At 60.9% G+C, this 25,312-nt stretch overlaps 3 protein-coding genes across 5 annotated transcripts; 1 reads left to right on the top strand and 2 right to left on the bottom strand.

Moving 5' to 3' along the window:
• Nucleotides 1–81: 81 nt before the first annotated feature.
• LOC102571417 (protein PET100 homolog, mitochondrial) lies at nucleotides 82–1,449 on the top strand. Its single transcript, XM_059732428.1, has 4 exons — nucleotides 82–181; nucleotides 711–797; nucleotides 945–977; nucleotides 1,159–1,449. Exons 1-4 carry the CDS (start codon nucleotides 155–157, stop codon nucleotides 1,237–1,239), a joined length of 228 nt encoding a protein of 75 aa, XP_059588411.1. The 5' UTR covers nucleotides 82–154; the 3' UTR covers nucleotides 1,240–1,449.
• Nucleotides 1,450–2,095: 646 nt separating this feature from the next.
• PCP2 (Purkinje cell protein 2) lies at nucleotides 2,096–6,174 on the bottom strand. The gene is made up of 4 exons (XM_059732994.1): nucleotides 6,103–6,174; nucleotides 5,267–5,390; nucleotides 4,955–5,103; nucleotides 2,096–2,239 (listed from the first exon to the last, which is right to left on the bottom strand). The coding sequence occupies exons 1-4, from the start codon at nucleotides 6,172–6,174 to the stop codon at nucleotides 2,096–2,098; spliced, it is 489 nt and encodes a 162-aa protein (XP_059588977.1).
• A 4,038-nt stretch (nucleotides 6,175–10,212) lies between these two features.
• On the bottom strand, nucleotides 10,213–23,367 carry STXBP2 (syntaxin binding protein 2). 3 transcript variants are annotated; one of them, XM_059732421.1, is made up of 19 exons: nucleotides 23,270–23,366; nucleotides 18,859–18,908; nucleotides 18,421–18,502; nucleotides 18,138–18,214; nucleotides 17,798–17,876; nucleotides 17,307–17,410; nucleotides 16,711–16,859; nucleotides 16,095–16,179; nucleotides 15,730–15,860; nucleotides 15,219–15,326; nucleotides 14,631–14,688; nucleotides 14,238–14,303; nucleotides 13,866–13,946; nucleotides 13,519–13,657; nucleotides 13,027–13,133; nucleotides 12,373–12,462; nucleotides 11,437–11,522; nucleotides 10,920–11,077; nucleotides 10,213–10,570 (listed from the first exon to the last, which is right to left on the bottom strand). In XM_059732421.1, exons 1-19 carry the CDS (start codon nucleotides 23,304–23,306, stop codon nucleotides 10,491–10,493), a joined length of 1,767 nt encoding a protein of 588 aa, XP_059588404.1. In that variant the 5' UTR covers nucleotides 23,307–23,366; the 3' UTR covers nucleotides 10,213–10,490. The 3 variants fall into 3 exon arrangements, 2 of the variants coding, with proteins under 2 accessions (XP_059588404.1, XP_059588405.1); XR_009463889.1 differs by lacking the exon at nucleotides 10,213–10,570 and adding an exon at nucleotides 12,566–12,618 and having other exon boundaries at nucleotides 11,064–11,077; nucleotides 23,270–23,367; XM_059732422.1 differs by lacking the exons at nucleotides 10,213–10,570; nucleotides 10,920–11,077 and adding an exon at nucleotides 12,566–12,615 and having other exon boundaries at nucleotides 11,442–11,522.
• Nucleotides 23,368–25,312: the final 1,945 nt, after the last annotated feature.

Genomic DNA, 25,312 nt, shown 5'->3' with positions numbered 1-25,312 from the left:
CGGGACAGGGGCGTCGCCTCGCTGCTGCCATAGCCAATGAGTGCCGCCATCGCCGAGGTGCAAACCAATGGAGTTGCGGGATGCGGGAGGGTGGAAGCGGCCGCCGCGGGGCGGGGAGAGGACGGGCGGAAGCGGCGGGCGTGGAGCCGCGGCCATGGGGGTGAAGCTGGAGGTGTTACGGGTCGGTCCTGCGGCCGCGCTGGGGGTGGGGTCCGGGACGACTGGGTTCCGCCCCGCCCTCCCCGTGCCAGGAGGACCCAGGCGTCCGGGTCCCTGCCTCCCCCCGGGCCTTTCAGACACCAGTGAAGCCCGGGCCGCCAAGGCTGGGCCGATGCTGCTGCCTGGGCTGAGCCCGGGGGTCCGGGCGGGGGCCGCTTCCCCTTGGTCAGCGGTCGGGGGTTTCGCTGTCCCCTGAGGTCTGCGGTGTATCACCCCCCCCGCGCTGGGCCCTGCCCGCCCTCGGCCTCCCCTGGGGCAGGGTCGGGGCCGCGGGGCCCGGACGGGCCTGGCCCAGCTGGGACCCCGTGCGCCCGGCCCACCGGATCCGTGTCCCGCCGGGGCAGCCCCGTCCCAGCCTGGCCATGGCCCAGAGATGCCCATGGGCTCCTGCACAGCCCAGGAGCCCGGGGCCTGTTGGCTGCTGCCCCGGCTCCCCTCGCTGAGCTGGGGTCTGGTACGCTGCCCCTGCCCCACGCTAACCTCCCCTGCAGATGACGCTGTACCTGTCCTTCCCCGTGGCCATGTTCTGGATCTCTAACCAGGCTGAGTACTTCGAGAAGTATGTCATCCAGCGCAAGGTGGGCAAGGGGGGCAGGACTCCTGAGTTCCGGGGGGCGGGTTCCCCTATCCCTGCCCCTACCCCAGTGTGGGGACAGGCTGGTGCAACCCCGGCCGGGCCAGTCTTTGCTCAGAGGCACCTAAATCCTTTCTCCCTTTCTTGGCAGAGAGAGATCTACCCACCAGAAGACCCCCTCCAGGTGAGCCTACTCCTACTGCTCTGTAACCCCAGACTGGCTTCAGGGGTGGGGGCATGCCCAGCCCCAGAAGTTTGGGTTGAGGGGCGGCGGGGTGGGGGTGGCTGCTCCATCAGATGGGAACTGTTGTGTTCCCTCCCCCCTGGCCAGTTACCCTTTTGATGCTCTCTCTCCTCCCCACCAGCACCAGCAGATGGAAGCCTTCAAGGAACAGATCCGGAACCAGCAAGAAGAGCGGCGGCTCCTGCAGGCGCCTCGGAAATGAGGCTCCCAAGGGACACCCTTTCCCCACACCCCAAGAGGCTTGCAGGGCTCAGCCCCTTGGATGGGTGCTGCGGTGGGGCACAGGGCTGCAGAGGTGTGATAGGGCTCCCCATTCCCTTGGGGCCCCCAGTGGGTAACAACCCTCTACTGCCTGTGAGTGGCCCCTGTGTTCCAGCCATTCCATAAATAAAGCTGGAAGTTAACACGTTCACTCTTGAGCCTAACAATGCTGCCGCCCCTCTCCCTACTGGTACCAGCCCCGAGGGGCTGGGGGGCTTGGAGCTGTAGCAAGACACTGTGAAGGAGCCGGAGCAGCCTGCCTACCCTTGCCTCTGCCAAGCTGGTCCTTGGGCGGTCCCCTCACCACTCCCACCGTGCCCGCACCCACCAGCACCACATACACACACCTGCTTTCATCAAAGACTAGTTTATTGTAGTGCTGGCATGTGCAGAGGGGAAGGGGAGACCACCCCCCTCAACCTTCCAGCCTTGGGGTGCAGGGAAGAGACCCTCAATACCTCCCAGCCAGGCCTTGGGCCCCTGCTGGGGGAAGGGGATCTGCCCCCACATCCAGGGGTTAGGGCCCCTAGTTCAGACCCAAGGTGCTGCAGCGAGAGGCCTGGGCGAGTCTGGGGTTGGGATCACTGGGGTGAAGGGAGGGCACTTGTGGGACCTCAGGGTTTAGGTGGGTGGATACTGGGGCAGGGCCTGGAGCTCATGGGGTAGCTGCTAGAAGGTAGGAAAAGTATTGAGGTTGGAAGGGGGTGGGTGAGGGGCATATTGAGTTGATGGGGGTATTATGGGGACACAGGTGAGTGGGGGGGCTTCTGGGGAGTGTTGATGGAGGGTGGGAAGAACTAAGGCAGGTGAGGGGGGCTGCGGAGCCAGGCACCAGTGGTCTGCAACTGGTGCTGGTGGATGAGGGTGAAGTAGTCTTCGGAGGGTGTGATGGGAGGGTCCAGGAGGGCCATGGTGTTGGGGTGGGCGGGGGCCTCGCCCTCCTGCAGGAGAAACACAGGCATCAGTGTGAGCTGGACCACACAGACATACACTTGGTGCCCAGATGTCAGCAGCCCCTGGTGGGGGGTTCAGTTGGGGGGGGCCCAGCTCCCCCAACCTGGGCCCTGGCCCAGGCAGGCAGTTAGCAATATGGGCACCAACCCCACCCTAGTCCCTGCTCTTGGGCAGGGGGGGGCAGGTGCTCCCCAAGGCCTGGCACTGCTGGTCAGAGCTTCCTGGGGCACCCAGGGCTGATAGTGGAGAGGGTAGGCACTGTTAGCACTGGAGGCTGCACATTGCAGGGATAACTGCTGCCACCCCAGCCCCCCCCCCCCACTCCCCAGCTGTTGTTCTGCATGTGTACATGTGTCTGTACGCACATTTGTGCACGTTTATATATGCATGCACATTTGCGCATGTATGTGCAAATGTGCCCACATCAGTATATGGGTGTGCATGCATTTGTGCAGGCATGCATGTGTGCATTGGTGTATACATGTGCCTGTGTCCAGATGTGTGACTCCATGTAAGTATGCATCCCCCATAAGCTTACCCGACCCACAGGCTGACATGGCCCTGCCCCACCGCACCAGAACTGCACCCTGCTCTGGGACCCTCCCACCCCATCAGCTGGCCAGGGATCTCTGGGGGCCAGGCCCCAGCATTAGAACATCCCTGGCTTGAGGGGATTATTGGGGGTGGGGGGCTCAGGCCAAGCTCCGCATCCAGCTCCTAGAGGGGGGTGGAGTCATCCCCCCACATGGGACAGATCCCCATGGGTACACTTGGGGGTGGGCAGGGGTTAGACCCCCACTGGCCAGAGAGGAGGGACTCTGAGCCAAGCTGAGAGTCTGAAGGGGGGTGAGCAAGTGTGTGGGTGAATGCCTGAGCGTGCATGCACGTGATGTGCAGGTCATGGTTGTGCGTGTGTGTGTGTGAGAGAGAGCATGCCTGTAGGCACTGTGCTTGTCATGTGACTGTGTAAGGGCGTATCCATGTGGTGTGCGCCTTGGGTTAGTGCAAGCATATGTGTATGTGTATATTCACATGCTGTGTGTATGTGAGTGTGTTCACATGCTCTGTAGGTGTGTACACGCTGACTGCATGCATGTGCAACATCCTTGTGCTCCTACCCCATGTGCAGTTGTTTGTACATGTGTACAACACCCCTGTGTTCCTGTCTTATGTGCCAGTGTGTACAAGTGTGTGATACCCCTGTTCTCCTGCCTCACTTGCAGGTGTGTACATGTCTGTACACATGTGTGATGCACCTGTGCGGCTACCCCAGGCTGTTTCTAGCCAAGTGACCCCCTCCATTGCCCTCAGTCCCAGCCCCCCTGCCCCCCCGCCGGCGCTACATGGACACAGAAGCGGGGCCAGAGCAGGTCTTTATTGGGTGCGATGTACACGCAGGCAATGGCAGCAACACTCACTTCTGCAAAGAGGAAGAAATGTCCATGGCAGTGTGCATGGGGGGGAAGCTGGGGGACGGACAGAGGAAACTGGGCACTGACCCTGCCTGGGCACTGCCCTCTGGCCTCCCCACACTGGGCACACATGGAGGCACGTGGACAGGGCTGCAGGAGGCAGGAGCAGGGGCCCCTTCCCGCACCCCAGGGCACACGTGCACATGCATGCACACACACGTGTGCATGTGTGTGCACATGTGCATGTCTGCCCCTGTTGGACTGGGGCTGCACTGGACTCGTGTGTGTGTGTGTGTGTGTGTGTGTGTGTGTGTGTGTGTGCGCGTGCGCGCACACGTGTCTGCCCCCTGCTGGGATGGGGGGGTGCATGCCCATGTGTACACCTGCACTACAGTCAGGTCTTTACATGCATGCAGATGTACACATGGGCATGTGTGTGCTGCTGCCCCCTGTTGGGTGATCCGTGCTCTCTATATATGTGCATGTATACATGCATGTGTCCCCAGCTCAAGCTCTATCCCCCAGCCCTAGCTTCTGCCTCCCAGAGCAACCCATGAGGACACAACATGACTCTGGGCAACACCCCCCTCCACCCCCCCCCACCCCAGTGACAAGCACACGCATGCCCAGCCCCAACAGACAGGACACATAAATGGAGCTCCAGATGGGCACAAGGGAGACAGAGAGAGAGTTGGTTAGTGGGTGCCTGGCTGGTTAAGGAGCTAGTGAGCTGGTTTGTGGTCTCAACTGGTTAGTGGGATGGTTACCTGGTTAGGGGGTGGGTGAGCTGGTTTGAGGGCTCCCAGCTGGTTAACCTCAGCATGCAATGTTGATGCCAGGGCACAGTCAAGCCCAGTTACCTAGGGGGGTGGGGCACGAGGGGTGACTGCCCTAGGTCCCAGCTGCACCCAGGACACACAAAGGGCTCAGTAGCAGCGTACCCTGGGCACCAGAGACCCTGGCAACTGGTCACAGCCCAGGCAGTACCAAGCAGGGCTGGGGGCGGCTGTGACCCTGGAGCCAGGACACCTGGGTTCCATCTCTGGAAGGTTGAGGCAGGGGTTCAAGGGGGCTGGGAGCCAGGACTCCTGGGTCCCCACACTGCTTTGGCAGCAAGGCCTACTGGGTGGGCACAGGGGTGGGAGCCAAACAACTGGGTTCTCTCCCCACCTTGGGAGCAGAAAGGACCCTCCCACCCTCCTCCCACTCCAAGGGGGCACAAAGCCGGAGGGGAGGGAACACAGCCCTGCTCAGCACCCCCACCATGGCACACGTATGGCCCATGCTCACCTTGGGCGGGGTGGGGGGCCCACGCTCGGCGGGCTGGAAGCCAGGCAGGTGGGCAAAGCTGACGCGCTGGTCGTCCATGCGCCGGCCCTGGCTGCTGGCCACCAGTTCCAGGAAGGAGTCCATCTCGGGTGGGGGGCTCGGGCTCTCCCCTGCAGGGGGGGTCAGAGATTAGACAGGGGGTCCTGACTATTAAGGCCTCCCAGAATGCATCTGGGTAGGCCCCCACTGCCCCCCAAGCCCCCAAGTTAATTTTTTGCCCTACCAAGCTCCTTCTCCCCACCCCCATTCCCACCCCACACCCCCGGGACTCACGGGTCTCAGGGCTGGGACCAGCTGAGGCGTGGGTGCCGGGCAGGTGGCAGCGTTGCTCATCCATGCGGCCGCCCTGCACGTGGCTCAGCAGATCGAAGAAACCCTCCTGCTCCGGGGAAGCCGACTGGGGGGGGCAGGGGGGGTTGTGTGAACCCCTGCACAGAGCCCAGGGCCCTGGCAGCAGGTCCCAGGCACTGTTAGGGCACAGCACAGCACAGCCCTCCCCCTGCTCCCAACCCTGCAAGGGAGGCTAGTGCTGAGCACGGAACCCAGGTGTCCAGGCTGTCAGCCCCTCCCTGCTCCAGACCTCACTTCTCACCCACAGCCAAGGAGGGAACCCAAGCATCTGGGCTTCTAACCTCCTTGCTCTAACACTCCCCGACCTCAAGACTCCATGCCTTTCCCAGAGATGGGAGAGAACCCAGGCATCCGTGCTCCCAGCCCAGCACTAACCTTGCCCCCCACTCAGCCCCAACCTGCACCCAGAGCTGAAGAGTAAACCCAGGTAGGTGTCCCAGCTCCTGGGCCCTCCTAGCTCTCATCTACTGGATCCCAGTCTCAGCTCCAAGGAGATCCAACCAAGGCCCAGAGGGCAGGATAGGAGCCAGGTCCATGCCCCCCCACCCCCAACCGTGTGGCTCTGGGACCCCACAGAGGGGATAATACTTCTCTCTCCCCGCAGCCAATCAGCAGCCTCCCTGGTGGGGAGGGCTTCATCCCCCAGGAAGTGGGAGTGGGGCTCAGCCACTGGCAATGCAACTGATTCTAGGGATGGCTCAGCCTAGTGGAATGGGGCCCTGCCCCCCACACCCCTATGCCCATAGTTGCCCTCTCACCCTGCTGGAGGGGCTGGAGCCCGGGGCTGCGGCCGCCTTCTCCTCTTCAGCCTTGGCCTCCAGTGTTGTCATCGGGCCAGCACCAGAGCTGGAGCCCCCTGCCCTGCCCTACCAGTGCAGCTCTGGCCCCTTTATAGACACCCACCCCCCCAGGTCCAAATCCATATTTAATAACCAGCAGCAGCAGCCAATCTGCTCCAGCCCCCGATCCCATAATCTGCATAAAGATTATCCCGGATAATTGTCTCCCAAAGCCCCCAGCCCCTCATGAGAAGGCGTGGGCAGGTGGGAGCATGGACACATGTGCATATGCAAGGGGAGTATGCAGGAACACATATGCACACATGGGTTCATACATCAGTGAGCATGTGTGTGTGTGCACAAGTATCCCTGTACATGAGCATGAATGTATTGGTGAACACATGGGTTTGTGTATATAGACAAGTATGCCATTACACAGGTACACACATTGGTGAGCATGTGTGAACAAGTATGTGTGCACATGCATCAGTGGCTGTGCATGAACAAGTGTGTGCACATGCACATATATTCATCAATGAATGTGTATGCACAAGCCATGAACAGCATGTGTAAATGAGCAAGTGTGCATACATGCATGAACAGACATTGGCAGGCAAGCATGCATTGTAGGTGGGAACAGCAATGCATGTGTGCATGTGTGTGCACATGCCTGCACCATGGGGAGCATGTATGAACACATGGGTAAATCCATATGAAAAAGCATTTGCATGCACAGACGTACCCATGAGGGTGGGGATAAGGGTGTGTAAATGTGTGCACATTGGTGAGTGACCAAGCTCATGGGTATGCACACATCAATGAATGCATGAGCATAGCTGGACAGAAGTCTGCACGCATGTTTATGGGAGTGTGCATATATATGCTTTTCAAAAAGTGTATAGGGGTCTGTGTATTGGGGAACATGCACATGTGTTTGTGGGTGCAATGTGCCAAATGTTTGTGCGTGCCAGCATATGTACAGCAATAAGCGTGTGTGTACTCACAGCTTAGCATCCGCGAACAAGGGGCAGCACACACACACAGCAAATGCTTGTGTTGGGGGGAGGGGTCGGGCTCAATTCTGTGCCAATGCCACCACCACCCCCACTGCTGCTAGGTGCTAGCTCCAGCTGGGCTACAGCCCCACACCCATCGGCACAGAAATCTGGGGGGGCACGTGCCCCGTGCACTCCCCACCCATCACCTATGGGCACATATGTGCACATATCGGTGTATCTGTACACATACAAGTATGAGCATGGGGGGGGTGTATGTGTGTGCACATGCACATGCGCATGCATTGCCAAGTGTGAAGAAGCATGCAAGTACATGTGCACATTGGTGAGAAGGTGCAACCAAGAGTGTGAGCATTTGGCTGTGCACCAGTCCATGTGCGCACACAAGTACATGAGTGTGCACAAGTGCCCGCATACATTTTCATGTGAGTGCACACACATGTGAACCTTGGCAGGGGCGTGTGCACAAATGTGTGTGCATGCGCATGGGTGAGGGTCTGTGAGCCCCCATGTGCTTTGGCCAGGTGGGGGTACCACTGTGTGTGCAAAAACAGGATCCTCCAAGAGCATATATGTGCACACATGCATGTGTGCACATGTGCATGCAAACTGAGGTGAGACGGTGTGAACAGGTGACTCATGCACAACTGAGTGTAAGTGAAAGTATGAGAAAGAAGACGCGGCTGCCTGGGTTGTGTGGTGCCAGCCCTATGGTCCCTATTCACCATTCTGCCCCCTGCTCCCCTGAGGCCCGGGACCAAGGAGATGGAGGGCCCCATGGCTCTGGGAGTGGAGCTTAGTGGTTAGACCTGGGGGCACAGGCACTGGGGACCTGGACACCTGGGCTCTCTCCCCTCAGCTGGGAAGAGTACAGCTAAATGGTCAGAGCTGGATGCCTGGGTTCCCTCCCTACCTTTACTACCCCCCCCACACACACACACACAAGGACAGGCCAGGCTAGGGACCGGGGAACAGACATATGCAGGGCCTAGGACAATCCCAGAGGGGGCACAGGCCAAGCCCCTCCTGCCCCCCCACATCCACACACACATGCATGAGCACTGCCTGGCACTGGCGGAAGCAGCTGGGCCCAGATGCCAGGGGCTTAGAGCAATGTGAGGTGGGGAGCACACACCTGCATGAGGGCATGGGGCTGGGTGTAGCGGCGCTGGGCCTCAGCATCATCCAGGAAGGCACTGGGCAGGGGCTGGTAGTGGTGCCCAGGCAAGCGCAGGATACGGAGAGGGCGCAGCAGCCGGGACAGCGCCCCTCCCCAGGCTTTACCACCCCTTGGCCTCAGCACCTGGGCCAGAGAGCAGGGGTCATGAGCATGGCTCCCCCAGTATGTGTGCCCCACCCTGTGAACCCAGCACCCCCCCCACTCAGCGACCTCTCCATCAAACCCCTAGTGTCCCCCTCCCCACTGCCACACCCCCTCCTACCTGGGCTGGCATCTCCCTGTGCTGCCACGGGCAGTGGTTCCTGTTTGGGGGGGGAGACAGAGCTGGGGTCAGCCTCAGCCCCCAGTTTCGGCCTTGAGGATCTGGACAGCTCCTAGCACCCCTTGATCCTGGTCTGGGTGGTTTGGACAGCACCCGGCATGGCCTGATCCGGGCCTGGGGGTGGGTCTGTGCAACTCCTAACACCCCCCATCCCAACCTGGGGGGTCTGACCCAGCCTGGAGAGTCGGCCTCATGCCTGCCCCCGCCGGGCACTGTCCCCATCTCCCTACCTGTACGGTGCCAAGGGGGGTGGGAGCCCACCAGTGCCCCCAGCCCAGCAGGTGCTGGAACTGCTCGTGCAAGCCTGCAGGACCAGTGCTGCCTGGGATGGGGGAGGGGCTGGCACTGCCCCCCCACTTCCCACTGGGGCTTGTTAGCAAGAGTCTGGGATCCCTAGGGGACCCTCCCTCATGGGGTTGCCATGGCAACTACCCCAGCTTGGGGGCAGGGGGAGGTGGTAGCAGGAGCTGGGAACTAGAGCATGAGGGCAATGGGTTGGTATGGCAATGCCATAGGGCTGAGGGAACAGAACCCTCCCCATTGCCACCCCAGGGCAGTAGCTGGGGAAACTGAGGCATGGCTTAGGCCCAGACTCACCCCAGGCAGGCGACAGGGGTAAGAAAAGGACCCAGGTGTCTGAAGAGATTTCCCCTCCGCCCCCACCAGAGGGACTGCCCTGCACCGCCAATGTCAGGGAGTGCCCCCCACCATAACTGCCCAGCTGGGCACTGGAGCCTGGCCAGTCATTAGGGAAATGAGGCTTAATTGGGGCAGAGCCATGAGACAGCTGGGAGGGGAGGGGAGGGGTTACATAAGCCCAGAGCCACCCCCCCCCCCCCGAGCTGGGCAGGGGGGGCATTGAGGGGCAAAGACCCCCCCCCAGTCCCTCAGACCCCCCGCAGGGCAGCCAACAGGGGGCACTGTGGGGGGGGGGGACAGGGGCAGGGCCTACTTCCATGCTCCCCCCTTTACTTCTTAAACTCCCCCCCAAGCAATTATCCAAATGGATGTTAATTGTGGCAAATAATTCCCCTCCCCCGCCCGGATCAACAGCTAAGAGCCCCGAGCAGATGGGGGCCCAGGCTGGGCAGGGCAGCACAACCCAGGGGTTGGAGCAGAAGCCAGGAGAAGAAACCTTGGTTCATTGGCAGCACAGGGAGGGGACAGGACATACTCAGTGAGAGCAGGGCAGGGAACCTGGACACCTGGGTTGTCTCTCCGGGGGGCTTAGAGCAGGGGATGCTGGGCACTGGACACCTGGGTTCTCTCCCAGTTCCGGGCAGGGCACCCTGGTTTTTTCCCCACAGCTGCCCCTGACTGCACCCCCCCCCCCACCCTAGGCACTGACACTTGTTGGGGTCTGGCCCGAAGGCAGGATGGAGACCATACCTCCACCCCCACAGCAGCACTCCCTGCCCCGGGTTGGGGGGCAGTGCCCAGACACCTGGCTTCAAAGTCTCTTGCTGAGAAGGGAGTGGGGAACCAGGGCCTGGTGCTGCCAGCCAGCATCCCCCACCTCCCGTTTTGCACACACCCCTCCCCACCCCGCACTGGGCAGGAACAGACACGAGGCCTCTGGTACCATTTATTTTCACACAACACAGAGCAAGAACTGGACAGAAACGAACAACCCCGGCTCCTCCCAGGCAGGGGTGATGGGCACTATCCAATCTGGAGGAGGGAAAGAGGGACACCACCCCCCCCCCATCACCATAGGTGCCCCCCCCACTAGGCTCTTCCCCTCAGCGGAGTGGAGGGGTGGTGGGAGAGAGTACCATTAACCCTTTGCTGACTGGAGAGTCAGGTACAAGCAGCCATATGGGGTGGGAATTGGGAGGGGAGGGGGGCGCTATTCCTTCTGGGGGGATGCCTGGTCCAGGGCAGCAACATCCTCCAGGAAGCGGGTAGGTGTCAGGATGTGGGTGGAACCTGGGGAGGCAGAGAGGGGTGTTGACAGCAGGCATCACTGCCCTCCAGCCTACCTGGGAGAAACTGTGGGTTGTCTCCCCCAGCCCATCAGGAGACCCCACCAGCCATGATTCCATGATTCCCAGCTGGGGCAACATGGGGAGATTCTATTGCCTACATGGACAACAGGCCCACAAAGTGAGCAGGGCTCTGCTTACTATGCCTCCTTTCCACTGCCCCCCCAAGTCTCTCCTGCCACAAAGCCACCAGTACCAGCCCTACTCTCCCAGCTCCCCCCCCACCCTCAACACCCTGGCACCCAGGAGGGGGCCCCCACAGGCTCCCCACCCCACAATGCCCCCCAACTCACCAATGAGTACCTCCCACTTGCCGTCAGTGGCACGTGTGACCTCATAGGCGCTGCGCATCTCGGACATGGCAACGCCGCCCAGCACGAACAGCAGTAGGCGTGGTCCTGCCCGGCCCTCGCCTGGTGCCCGGCTCTTGTGCCAATGCCCAAAACGGGCACTGTAGGACACAGGGAATGCGCGTGGGTGCTGAACCTTACCCAGAGGCCTCAGCACCTCCCTTGGACCTCCCCACCTTGCTCTGCTCCCCTCAGATTGGCCCTAAACTAGCACCCCTGAGCCTGGATTACCTTCCCCTCCAGCCAGGACCCAGGGGTTGCTGGAAGCTCAGTGTTTGGTAACTGCCAGGATATGCCCCTCTACTTCCAGCCCACAGGCTGCAAATCTACCTTGCGCTGCCCCCCGGCTCCCTACTATCCCCCCCCCAATTGCCAACCTGGATTGTTGGGCCATGGCTGCTGGGAAGAGGTAGGGGAGGAACTACACCACCCCACACCCAGCCTGGCTCTCCCACCTCACCTCACAGCAGCCTGGGAGCTGGCAGCCGGAGCCGGGTCAGACACGAATGGCCACATCTTCTTGTCCAGTTTGTCCTCTACGGCATCCTTGGGGGAGGGCAGGTGTTAAGACAGCAGGGGTCACCAGCCTGCCCTGCCACCCCCCTGGACAACCAAGGGTTAAATTATTTGGGGGGGCGGGGGTGGCAGGGGCAGAAGGAACTGCCCCCTTGCCAGGTGCCAGGGCCTAAGGGGCCTCCCTTCAGCACAGACAGGCAGAAGCCCTTGGGGGACCCCCAGATCCCATGCTGAGGCAAGTAGCCAGATAGTGGAGGGGAGATGGAAATGTACCCACCCTTCCACCGCGCCCACCCCGCCACTGCAGCACCTTTGCATAGCCAGAGGTTGTGGCTGGGGGTGGGGGCAAGGGGCGAGAAGGCAATGATACATCCTAATGCTGGGTAATAGGGGCTTTTACGATAATCCTGTCCAGGCATCATGGCTTAGTGATTCCCACAGGGAGATGGGGAGGCACAGCCCTGCTTGGTGTAGCACTGGGCTGCTGCCAGTCCAGGGTGCCCCTGAACACCCCTCCCCCCCGGAGCTTGGCTGGGTGTAACACCACTGTGCTCAGAGCTGTATGTGCCCAAGACCCCACTCCAGCAGTGTTGGTAGGGGCAGCCACTGAGTGGTGGAGCAGCTTTGTCACCTCTCACAAGCTAAGTAGTGTCAGGCCTGGGCTGTGCCTGGATGGGAGACTGCATGGGGCACAGGGGAAGGGGGGGGGGGCCCTTCAGGGCACTCAGTGAACCCAGGGGCCTCAGCACTAGAGGCACTGTGCTGCAGGTGGTGCGCACCCCCCTGTGCCTCAAGCTGGCACTAGGGGGCATTGTAGGGCCTTCAGTGAGCCCACCGCACCCCACCCCGGAGCCAGCCACATCTCATAGCTGGTCTCCACCTCCATGACGTCTTTGAGGGCGGGGGTCCAGCGTGAGAGCTGATACGTGGACTCCAGGCGCTCCCGGGTCTCAGGCCGCAGCTGCCCATTCTGGAGGGAAGAAGAGGCAAGAGCAAGTGAGGGGCAGCAAGGGATAGGGGGCCAGGCATGACGTGGGGGCAGGGAGAGACAGGCAGAGGGAGTGGACGCCTACCTGGGCAGGTCCAATCGAGCTGGCAGAGGGGAGGCAGAGGAAAGAAGAGACTGCTGAGCAGAGACAGAGAGATGGAAAGACAGACAGATGGGCTGACAGCCCCTCCCCCACCACAATAGCCCCCAGAGGGACAGGACTGGGACTCCCCCCTAGACACAGGAAGCAGAGGGCAACAGCAACAGAGGGATTGGGCCCAGGATAGACCGGGGGAGGGGGGGGCAGTTTAGGTATGGTGGGGGGGAACCATACTTAGCCCAGGCTGGGTGCAAGGAGAGAAGCTCTATGGGTGACCAAGGGGATGGGGCGCCTGGTGGGGGCAGGGCGAGAAGGGTGCCCAGTGGGTAAGGGTTCCAGGGGCACACCTTGCCTGAGGGGGGAGAAGGTGGAAGATCCCTAGGTGTGTGTGCCCAGGGAGTTGGGATGCCAGGGTTGGTGGGGGGAGCCCAGGGTGGGCCACTTACGCCAGGCGTGAGATGGGTGCCCAGCAGGTGCAGGTTGCGCAGGGCACCGCTCTGGGCTGGGATGTTGGCATGCTGCACCAGCTTGGTTAGGTTCTCCTCACTCACGCCTAGGGAGGCATGGCTTAGCTGACCCCGAGGCATGGCTTAGCTGACCCCAAGGCACACAGCCAACACCTCCCACGCCCCCCAACAGAGCCTGTGCCACAGGCCCCTGACAAGAGACCCTCCCCCACCTCTAGAAACCACCTTGACATATCCAGTGCCAAGACCCTGCCCCTCCAGCCAGCCCTGGCCAGTACTTAAGACCCCCTCCCCCTGCAATCTCCCCAGGCCCCCAGTGCTGAGACTCTGCCCCCCCCAGCTAGCTCTAAGCAGTGCTACCCCACTACAGGCACCCCCTGCTCTGCCCCCAACATCCCCACAGCCAGCACTGTGACCGTGGCTTAGAATCCTGGTGCCCCCCCAGGCAGACCCCCCCCCCCCCCAACGCACCATTCTTGAGCAGCACGTAGAGCAGGATGACACGCGCCTTGTCGTACGGGGCCACGGCTGAGTCCAGCAGCACTGGCACCAGCACCTTCATGGGGTCCTTCAGCCGCTCGCCATCTACATCTGACCCCATCGCCAGGTCCTGGGGGGCATGCAGGTCAGCTCTGGCCTTGGGACCCCCCTCCCTAACCACAGGGCACCGTCCTGCTGCACCCCTGTCGCCACTTGCCCTGGAGGGCATGGGAACCTCTCTGGCAGGGTGGGGGCTGATGGAACAGAGACCCCACCCTGCTCCAAGCTGAGCTGAGGGGGGCCGTCCTCCTACCCCCTGCCCCAGTCCTGGCACCCACCTGCTCCACACTACACAGCTTCTCCACAGTGCCCTTGAAGCGCCGCATGCAGTCCTCAGCCAGGTTCAGGTGGGTGGAATACTATAGACACAGCCAGGTGGGGAGGGAGGGGGCAGTAGGACCCATGCCAGACCCCTGACCCATGGTGGCTGCCCCCCCGCACCCTGCTGGGACTCTGCCTGTGCCCACTCCCCCCACCCCAACCCCCACCTGGCTGGCCCAGGACTCCCTGAAGAGACTGGCAGGGTGAAAAGGCAGCCCTGGGTGCTGGGGGCTGCACCGTGCTATCAGCTGGTGGCATGAGCCAGTGCCAAGACCCTAACTCTTCCTGGCCTAGGCAGAACCCTCAGGAACCCTCCTGCCACCCAGTACCTTGTTCAGCTCCTTCTGATACTGTGGCATCTTCTTCAGAATCTGGGACAGGTCCTTGATGTTGGCCTGGGGGGTGGGGTGGGGGGGTGGGGTGGGGGGGCCCGTGAGACTCAAAGGGGCCTGGCCTTGCTGCCTCTTCCCCCCACCCTAACCCTAGCACCCTGCCAACAGGGCTCCCTGTGCCAGGGGGAGGGGGGGGGGAGGGGAGCTCGGCTCTGCTCAGCCTGACTCTCAACACCCTCCTCTGCCCCCCCAGCCCAGCTTGGGGGTTCCCGATTCCCCTGCCTTGACTTTCCCACCTCCTCCCAGCACCCCATGCCCAGGTCTTATCTCCATGCCCCCCTCAGCCCCCACCCCTGCCCGCACCATGTCGTCCCCCCGCCATAGCCTCACCTTGTCGGTTGTGAGCCGCTTGCTCTCACAGAAGGTCCGTAGCAGCTCCGTCACCTTCCTGGGGGGGGGGGCGGGCAACAGCATCAGGCCCAGCCCAACCCCCAGCAGCCAGCCCAGCCCCCAGCACCCTGACAAAGGGGTGGGCACAGCCCCTAGCCAGGACAACTTTTGGGGGAGGGGGGAAGTGCTCTGTTCCGTGAGCCATTGTGGGGGCAAGGGGACAATGCCATGCCTAGAGGATCAGTGGCGGCGGCGGCCGGGGGGGGGGGGGGGGGGGGGTGCACCCCAGCGGCGATTCTTGGAGAGAGGCCAGCACCAGGGGGGGCCTGAGCAGCAGGAAGGATGGAGCCCTTGGTAGAGGGGTACAGAAGAAGGGGCATTTAGGGGCAGGGGAGGGGCTGATGCCCTCACAGCAGTGGGGAGGGTCAGGCCTCCTAGCAGGGGTGGGGCAGGTGCTGCAATGGGCAAGTGACCAAAGTGCGGGAGGTGCCCAGAGTGGGTCAGCTCTGGCCCTAGGGAGGGGGGTCCTGGGGCTGGGGGAGAAGAGGGTGCCCATGCAGGGGGGAGCAGGCAGTGGCCGGGCCGTACTTGGAGACATCAGCGATGTGCATGTGACGCAGCTGGACCCACAGCTCATCATCCTCGTCCAGCAGTGCCACCTTCTCACGCGCCTCGCTCAGTCCTGTTGTCTGGTACCTTGGGGGGAGGGGCAGAGACTCAGCAGTGGGGTGAGCTAGGGCCATGGGGTGGGGCTAGGTGAGGGAGCAGGCCCAGGCCCAGGCGGACAGGGTTCACATGCAGGTGAGCTGGACACGCAGCACTGGAGGGTGGGGGCAGGGCTAACGCAGGGCTGGGCATACATGCCAGTGTCTACTGGATGCCCAGAAGTTGGGCTGGGGCAGATGTCCAGCAGATAGGGGCATGGCCAGAACAGGAAGGTGGAGCCAGGCACAAGAAGGCATGGTTACATCTAGGGGCAGGGCAGAGGGGAAGGTCATGTACAGGTGACCTGCTGGGTACCTAGGGGTGGGGGCAGGACTAAGGCAGGGGGAGGGGTGGGGCACAAGGGGGCATAGTAACAGCAGGGGGCTGGGCTCACGTGTAGGTGTCTTGCTCCAGGCCCAGCAGGTCATAGGCCATGGCCTGGAAGGTGAGCTCGTGCAGCACAGGCGTCACCAGGTCCCAGCTCCGGTCCACGATGAGCAGCTGTGAGCGTGCCTTGTCGGGGCCCTGCCGGTGGGCAGGTGTCACCTGGAAACTGAGCCCCCACCCTCTCTCCCCACAACTGTGGAGGAAACTGAGGCACAAGCCCTCTCCTGCCCCATCTGGCCTCTCCCACCCATGGGGGAAACTGAGGCACAGACCATTTTCCCCTTCCAACCCTGATCTAAGCCCCCTCCAGCTCTGGGTGAAACTGAGTCACGGAGGCTTCCTGGGGCTGTGGGAGTGGGAGCAGCAACTCACCTCTCCCATGCTGGGGTTGTCGGCCTTGAAGGCATTGAGTTTGGCCAGCACCGCGTGGGCCAGGGTGCAGTTGTCATCATGCCCCCTGGACGGGGGGGCAGGGGGGAGACAGATTCTTCACTGCCCCTGAACACACTCACTTCCTGCTGCAGCTGCCATGCCCCACCCCGCACATACACTTCCTGTCTCAAATTGCCCCAGCTCCACCCCCAGGAACCCCCACTTCCCCTCAGACCATTCAATCCCAGTCCAGCAGCTCCACTTCCCATCTCTAGGCAGATGGCCTCACCCCCAGGCACTCACTTCCTGCAGCTCACCCTGTCCCCCACTTCCTGTCTCAGATGACCTAATCCCACCCACAGGAACCCCCAGTTTGGGTCTCAGCTGGCCCCACCCCAGTCCATCCCCCTATCTCAAAGGGCCCGACCCTGCTCCTCCTCACCTCCTGTCTCAAATGGCCTGGTCCCACCCCCAGAAACCCCAACTTCCTGCCTCAAATGGTCAGACTCATCCCCAGGAACCCCCACACCAGAGGGCTCAGCCCTGGCTCCCCCCCCAACTCCCTATCTCCAGCCCCCACTCCCCATCTCAGTGGCCTGGCCCCAGCCCCTCTCACCGGCGGTAGCGCACGGCTGGGTATTCCTGCAGGGTCTCGCAGAGGGTGGCGATCTGCTCTGCCAGCTGCTCAAGCTGCCGCCCACGCTCTTCGTGCCCGAACGGGCCGTAGCAAGCTTGGAAGGCGCCCGGAGCGTCCAGCGAGAACACCTGGGCCCCAGGGCCATGGGCATCATGTGCCACACCCCTTGCCTGTGTCCAGCCCCCCTAGCAGAACACCAGCCCCCCCCCCCCCCCCCCCCACTGCCTGGGTTGCTGGCACGAAGCTGGGCCAGGCCTCAGGGCACAAATCCCCTGGCCATAGAGCTAGGCAGGCAGGAACCATGTCTGTTCCCTCCAACCCCAGGCTGTACCATGCAAGATGCTCCCAAGTAAGCCAGGCACAGCCAGCAGGGTGGGGCAGGGAGTCAGGGATCACAGCTGGGCACTGCCCCATGGAACCACGGAGTGCTAGGGGGCAGGTCTCAGAGCTGGGATGTTAGGAGCCTCCCAACCCTCATCACTGGCAGTGCCCAGATGCCCGCCTCCCCATACAATGAGCTGAGGCCTGGGGCCCGCACAGAGCCCTGGTATAGACCGAACCTCCCCAGAACCCACCTGGCTCTCGTAGGGCAGGAAGGCCAGATGGATCTCCTTGAGGGTCTTGATGACCTTGGTGATGCGGGATTTGCCCAGCTCCGTGAACAGCAGCTCGGGGCATGCTGCAACGGAGGGACACCCTCATGTCATGGGGGGCAAGTCCTGCACGGGAGGCGTAGGGACTCCTATGTGCCACATGTGGGGGGATGTCATGTGTCCTGGTGAGTTTGGGGGTCCACAGGCCCCTCCCCCTGCACCCCCAGTCTGCAGGCTCCACCCCACTGCCCCCTGCTGGCTGCACTGAGACACATGCACACACCACTGTGGCTGGTGCCCAGGGACAATGGGAAGGCTTGGGATCCCCCCCACCTTGGGGTTTGGCTGGAGCACAGGCCCCCCCAGCAGCAGGCAGCAGCACAGTGCATGCTGGGAACAGCCTTGATAGGAGGCAGGGGATACTAACAGGCCCAAGGGTCGAGGGGAGCACGGTGGGCCAGAAGGGCACTCACTGTCAGTGAAGAAGACGTGTGCGGCCTTGTAGCTGTAGGTGGGGGAGCCCCGGAAGTCTCTGATCAATGCCTGCACTGACTGGGGGTAGGGGGAGGGTGAGCCAGGCCTAGCCGAGGCAGGGGCCAGAGTCCACCCACCCCAGCCTGAAGCCAAAGGGAGCATCTGACAGGCAGACCCTGGCAGTGCCAGTCCACTGACTCCTACCACCAGCTCCCCAAGTTCTGCACCCAGCCCTAGGGGTGCTGAGCCCCCCAAGGAGTCACCAACACCTACCCCTGGCTCCATGCCCCTCAACCCAGACCCCATATGACCAAGGGATGCCCCTCCCCAAGCACCCACCTTCTCAACAGGGCTGAGCAGGTAGATGGCCTCCAGGCTGGGGATGGGCTCTCGCCGCTTGTTGATGTCCTCCACGACTACCGAGAGAAGGGTGTCAGTGGGGGTGGGGCGGGGGCCAAAGGCCCCACAGTCCTACAGCAAGACCTCTGCACCAGGGGCCAGGAGGGTGCTGGTAAGAGCATGGGGGAGGGCAGAGAACGGGCAGGGCAAGATGCTAATTGCCCCCTGCAGCTCAGCTGGTGTCCCTCACTCCCAAACCACAGCCCCCTGCCAGGACACTCACTGGTGATGCCCTCCGCCAGAATGTCGGACATCTTGCAGCAGGCCGAGACGATGCGCATGCTGGGGTGGTCCATGATCAGCACCTGTGGTGGGGTGAGTGGCTTGGTTGGGGGTAGCACCCCTGGGGCAAACTGAAGCATGGGATGGGAAACAGGGTGGAGAAGGTGGGGGGGAAGGGAACAGAGCTGGTGGGCTCAAGCAGGGCAGGGGTGGCTGGGAGCCCGGACACCTGGACTCTTTCCCAGCTCTGAGAGAAGAGTGTGGCTAGGGGCCCACATGCCTGGGTTCTCCCCCAGCTCTAGGAGGGGAGTGGGGGTATTTGGGCCTGGGGGAGTCTAAGCCTGAGCCTGGGGCACCCCAAGAGCACATCACCCCTTTGGGGCCTGCCCCAGGCAGGGGAGCAAGGGCATCTCCCTCCAGCCCCACCCCTAGCACCCACCTTCCATTCTCCCTCCTTCTTGATGCTCCGGATAACCCCATTCAGGATCTCTGTGAGGGAAAGACCAGTTCAGCACAGGGGGAGGAAAGGTCTCAGGCCATGAAGCACCATGGGGGGGCCCCTAAGCCCCTCTCCTACAGCTGGGGGTCCCCAGGGCCAGCACCTGGCATGGTGGGTGCAGGACAACAAGTCCACACCAGAGGCAACACTAGATACTGCCCCCCTCCCCCAGGCAGGCACCAGGCCCGTCCAGGACAGTGCCCGCCCCCCCATCCTTACAGGGCCCAGAGGGGACAAGAACTGGGAGGAAGGGGGGAGGACACATCGTTGCCCCATGGGATAGAAGCAGAGCTGCCCTGCCAAATGTCCTACACCCTGCACCACCTCCTCTGTCCAGTGACTCCCCTGTGGACCCCCACCCCCAAACTTGACCTCTGCAGAGCTGGTAGAATGCCCCCCCTCCCCCCCCATGCCAGATAGCTGGCAGGGTCCAAGTGGCACCCCCCTCCCTCCACGCTGGCTGGCAGGGCCCAAATGTGGATGCCTGGGTAGCCAGGAGAACCAGTCAGCCAGCCCTGGGCATCAGCTGGACCCTGGGGTGGGTCTGTCTGGTCATCACAGGCCTGCCAAACCCACCCCCACTCATGCCTCATTTTCCCCTGCTAGAGTTCTCACCACATGTCCATTCCTAGCCCTGGGGCCATGCCCTGTTGCATGGGGGGCAAGAGTTTTTGGCCAAGCAGGGGGAACCAGCTGAGTCCAGTCACCCCAACTGGTGGGCACTGGGGTGACAGGCAGGGGCAGCAGCAATGAGGCCCAGTGGGCAAAGCCCCTCACTCCTGATCTACAGCCCCAGCCTGCTTCCCCATACCCAACCCCTCCTCATAACTCAGTTTCCCCATCTGTAAAGCAGGGACCAAGGTGGTCCACAAAGAGCAGCAGCAGCCATGCCCAGCAGGGCAGGTAGGCACCAAGCAGGCCCTGTCACCCAAGTGCCCCCATGCCAGGAGCCTGCATGTTGACCCTGCTCATAAAGCAGCTGTTTAGCTGGGCCTGGGGGGTGGAAAGGTGGTGCCAGGAAGGTGCTGCCAGAGATGAAGCCAGCAGCCTGGACTCTTGGGCTCTCCACCCAGTGGGTGGGGAGGAGGAGGGCTGAATCAGGCCCTGGTCTCCTTATCACCCTGGGCCAGTGGCTTCCTTCTAGTGCTTCCTCTTGGGGAGGGGGGTGGGGGGAGGAGCCGGGCAGCAACATCAGCACAGCTCCTTGGAGCCTGGTGAGGCAGAACCCCATGAGCAGCTGGGTCCAGGCTGGGGTGGGGGGGGAGCCAAGGTCACCCCAAGGGGCCTGTGGGGGCAGATCCACTGCTGTGGGGACAGATTTGAAGCAGGGCTGGATGGGGGAGATTGGCAGGCTGCAGCATTCCCCACCACCCCCATTACTGCAGGCTAAACAAAGCTCTGTGGTCTGAGTTGAGGGAAAAGCAACCACAGCTCCTTGGCACAGAAAGGGAAACTGAGGCACAGAGCCCAGCAGCCAACTTGGACATGCCCAGGCCCCACCCCCCATGGGGAAGGATGCATGGGCTGGAGATCCAGCCACTCCCAGATTGCTTTGCAAAGGCCCAGAGGGTTGCTGATATGCAGCCACTTCTGGGGCAGAGCAGTGTCAGGGGAAGCATCATACCAGGACCCTAGGGCAGTGACCCTAATCTGCTGGGAAGATATTTAAACATATTTGCATATTGTTCACAACCGGGGGGGGGGGGGGGGGGGGGGGTGAGGCGAGCGGAAGCAGAACACAGGGGAAAGGTCGATTCAAAGACCACCCCCCCCAGACCCAAACAAAGGCCATGTCTCATGGGCTCCATAGTGCAGGTGAGTCCCCAGCTACCAGCCCAAGGGGGTTGGGGGCTGCAGGATCTCTGAAACCACTTCTGTTCCACCCAAGAGACCTGAGATCCAAAGCCTCAGCCACATTCCCAACACCAGATTAGCTGGGATTACCAGCCCGGCCTGCACCCACTCCGCGCCACACACCTACAACACACCTACTACATGCCCTGCCACAGAGGGGTCACCTACCCCAGGTCACCCTGTCCCTCAGCCTCTCATTAACTCACCACTCATTAAACCTCTGATCACCCTAATAGCAGGCAAGGCCCCTTTAACACCTCACTGCTCTTTACCATACTTTTCGGTATATAAAATACTCCTCAAACAAAGGATCGTGGCCCAAAAAGGGAGAGTTTAAACCTATATTGGATCCAGTTTTTAGGTACTCCTTATACCATACTTCCCAATCTACCCCACACACCTCTCACCCCCACGTAAAATTAGCTGCTGGAAATGAATGGGGGGTGCCCATTATAAGCAGGGAAATATGGACAGGTGCTCTGGCCACCTTGGACAATTCAGCCTCATATTCCTCATCTAAAACAAGGGGTGGGCGTGTGGTACATGAGGAAATATGGTAAGTTTCCTTGCATAGTTGCGATGCATAAAATGGGATATAAAGGAACACCCACCTAAATAATTAATTACCATATTTATCCACATAGCGCACACTGTCAGATCAGATCTATGCCTTGTTAATAGAAGACAATAAATGTGAAAAGAAAGAGCTGTGCTCCTTGATTCCAGACAGGTTGGTTAAAAGGAGGAACCTTAACCAATGCATTAACCAACGCAGCTGGAATCAGTTTCCTCCTTTTCACCCAAATGGCATCAGTTTCCTTCCAGAGACACCCCCTGCACCATCCTTGATTGCCAATTCTCAGGGGGAAGACTCACAGTGTAGGTGCATAAATGCACCCTTACAGCTTCAAGCATTTTTCCTATGTAAAAGGCAACATGGCGGGGGGAGAATGTTGCATCTCATACGATGGAAAATACAGCAGAGGATGAAGCGTAGGAAGGGGCCTACTGGACTGGGACGAGTATAAGCACCTAGGACTTACCACATTTCCCTGCATGTCATGTGCCCCAAAGAAGACATGTGCCTTAATGAAGCAGGGGGGCGGAGGAGTGGACGGAAATGGCCCCTTTTAACCAGAACCAGTTTGAGACCTGCAGCCCCATTCGCAGTGGTGGGGAGGGGAGAGGAGGCTGAGTGTGGTACATCAGTAAATATGGTACTTCGAACTTTGGGTAAAACTAAGAAGCAGCTGCAAAAGGCAGATTCCACACATGGGAGATGGGGGGCAGGGTGAGTCTACATACTCTCCCCCTCTGGGGACCAATCACCCACATCTGGCCACCATTCCAAGCCTTTGAGGCAGGGCAAGGCACACAGTTACCATATTTCCTCATGTACCATACATCCAGTAAGGTACGTTTCTGGAAAGCAGAAGGATGAATTTCCCCCCCTCTTTAACCAAAGGGGTCAGAATCAGTTTACTTGTTTAGGAAGGAAATGGACAATCATCAAGTCTTAACTGACCAGTGAGGGATAAATGAGTGAGTGATAAGTAAATACCATATTTTCTTGTATAACACAACCTTCCCAAATAATATCCACACACCCTTTTGGGAAGGAAAAACAAAGGATTCCCCCAGTGATTGGGGAAACTGAGGCTGTTTCTGGGATGGGCGACAGCAGCCGCATATAATGGGGCGGGGGAAGCCTGGAAGCATAGCCCACCATATAGCTCCAGCCAGAGTGTGTGTGGAGGAGGGGTAGATCCCCTGCTTAGAGCTCCCAAAAGAGTACCCCTACCCCTGTCACAGCCCCCCCCAGATTTGGGAGGTTCCCAGGCCTGGGTATCACTAAAACCCCTCCCCCACTCCAGTTGTGTATTGGGGGGGGGAGGGAGGCTGGTCCCAAGTGAGGGCCCCCAGCAGCATCTACATGGGGGGCCCAATTCTGTAACTACCCCACCACAGCCAAAGCCTTGGTGCTGAGCCAGGAGGCTGGGTGGGACCAGAGGGGCAGTGTGTGAACAAGAAGAGACACCACCAGGGACCAGCCCCCAGAGTCCACATATCCCCGTATGATAGACCCCCTCCCCCCCATGCCCCACAGCACCTTGATGCCTCCCCCCAGGGCCCAATGACCTCCCAGAGCTCAGATACCCCCATACTGCCCCTCCAGACCTCAGATACCCACCCTTACTCCCCACAAGGTCTAGATACTGCCCATAACTGCCCCCAGGTCCAAATATCCCTATTTACTGCCCCCAGGATCTGGACACCCCCTTACTGCCACCCAGGGCTCAGATACCCCCCTTACTCCCCCAAAGGTTATTGCCCCCTAGCCCGGACATCCCCTTATTTGCCCCAAAGGTCGAGACACCCTGCTTACTGCCCCCAAGGACTTACTGCCCCCCCCCACTTACCCGCTCCAAGGTCTAGATGCCCCCATTACTGTCCCCCAAGGCCAAACACCCTCCTGTCCCCGACTACCCGCACTCACTGTCGCCCACCGCCGCCTTGAGCCCTCCTGGCGCCATGGCCGCCCGCACCCCTCGCCCGCCGCTTCCGGGTCCGCGCGGGCCCCGCCCCACCTCCGCTGCGATCGGCCCCCGCCGCGAGGCCACGCCCACATCGGCGGGGCTTAGAGGGGCGGTGCCGGAGAGGGCGGCTCTGATACCGGAGTCCTCTGCCGGGGGCGGGGCGCTGGGTCCTCCCTGCAGGTGGGCGCGAGGCTAGTGGTCGGCAGGGGTTGGGCGCGGCGCGGTGCGGCGCCCGGTTCTGTATCCGCGTCCTCCCTCCCCCCGGGCAGAGCGCGGCGCTGCTCCCCGGGGGTCTTATTCCCCCGCCCCCAGCTGCCCCCGAGAACCTAGGAGTCCGGGCGCCCCGCCCCGCTCTACGCCTACCCCCCACCCCCTCCGCGCCCGGTGCCCCAGGGCCCCTGATCGTTGACCACCCCCTGGCATATGGGGAAACTGAGGCAGACACTGCAGACCTCCCCCACCGGGGGGCACTCCCTGCCCCCCATGCGCAGGCCCTGGTCTGGAGCTCTTGGCTACAACCGTTGAGCCGCTCTCTCAGGTTCATAGATTGTGGAGTCAGAAGGGACCACAGTGGATCATCATGTCTGACCCCCTGCCCCTGGTAGGAAAGAGAACCGAGGTCAGATGACCCCAGCCAGGTGACTCTCTAGCCTCCTCTTGAAGACCTCCAAGCTAGGTGATTGCACCACCTCTCTTGGAAGCCCATTCCAGATCCTGGCCACCCTTACTGTGAAAAAAATTTTTCCTAATATCTAACCTAAATCCACTCTCAACTAGTTTACACCTGTTATTCCTAGTCACTCCCTGGGGCGCCTTAGTAAACAGCGCTTCCCCTATTCCCTGTTGACCTCCCTAATAAATTTATAGGCAGCCACAAGATCTGACCTCAGCCATCTCTTGTGAAGGCTGAAGAGATTCAGCTCTCTCAACCTCCCCCTGTAGGGTCTATCACGAAAGCCACTAATCATGCGAGTGGCCCTCCTCTGGGCCCTCTCGAGATTCCCCGTGTCCCTCTTGAAGTGTAGCGCCCAAAACTGGACACAGTACTCCACCTGCGGCCTGACCAGTGCTGCATAGAGGGGGAGCATCACCTCCTTTGATCTATTAGTCATGCACCTGCTAATGCATGACAAGGTGCGATTGGCCTTGTTGATGGCCTCGTTACACTGACAGCTCATGTTCATCTTGGAGTCCATTATGACTCCAAGATCCCTCTCTGCCTCCGAGCTGCTGAGAAGGACACTCCCCAACCTATAGGTGTGCTGGGGGTTCCTCCTTCCCAGGTGGAGTACCTTACATTTATTCTTATTAAATTGCATCCTATTTCTCTCTGCCCATTGATCCAACCTGTCCAGGTCAGCCTGAATCTGCTCCCTGCCCTCCAGTGTACTAACTTTGCCCCATAACTTGGTATCATCAGCGAACTTGGACAGGTTGCTCTCCACGCCCTCGTCCAAATCGCTGAAGATATTGAATATCGGTCCGAGGACCGAACCCTGCAGGACCCCACTGCCCACCTCCCTCCAGGCCAAGAAGGAACTGTGCACCACCACTCTCTGGGTGCGGTCCCTAAGCCAGTTGGCCACCCACCTGACCGTGTAGGCGTCCACTCCGCAGTCTGCTAGCTTCCCAAGGAGGATAGGGTGCAAAACTGTGTCGAAGGCCTTCCTAAAGTCCAGGAAGATGACATCAGCCGCGGCTCCCTCATCAAGGCAGTGTCATAGAAGGCTACAAGGTTTGCCAGGCAGCATCTACCTGTGACAAACCCATGCTGGTTTCCCCTCAGCATCGTTTCCCCTGCTGGGCCTGCACAAATGTGTTCTTTGATTATTTTCTCTAGCATTTTCCCAGGAATAGAGGTAAGACTGACTGGCCTAAAGTTACCCAGCTCATCCCTTCTCCCTTTCTTGAAAACGGGCACCACGTTGGCCCTTCTCCAGTCCTCAGGGACCTGGCCGGAGCACCACAAGTGCTCAAACAGCTGTGCCAGTGGCTCAGCTATG

The sequence above is a fragment of the Alligator mississippiensis genome, chromosome 8 (genome assembly GCF_030867095.1).
Source record: "Alligator mississippiensis isolate rAllMis1 chromosome 8, rAllMis1, whole genome shotgun sequence".
NCBI lineage: Eukaryota > Metazoa > Chordata > Crocodylia > Alligatoridae > Alligator > Alligator mississippiensis.
The sequence above is the reverse complement of the archived record's forward strand: the minus strand, read 5'-3'. Positions and strand labels throughout refer to the sequence as shown.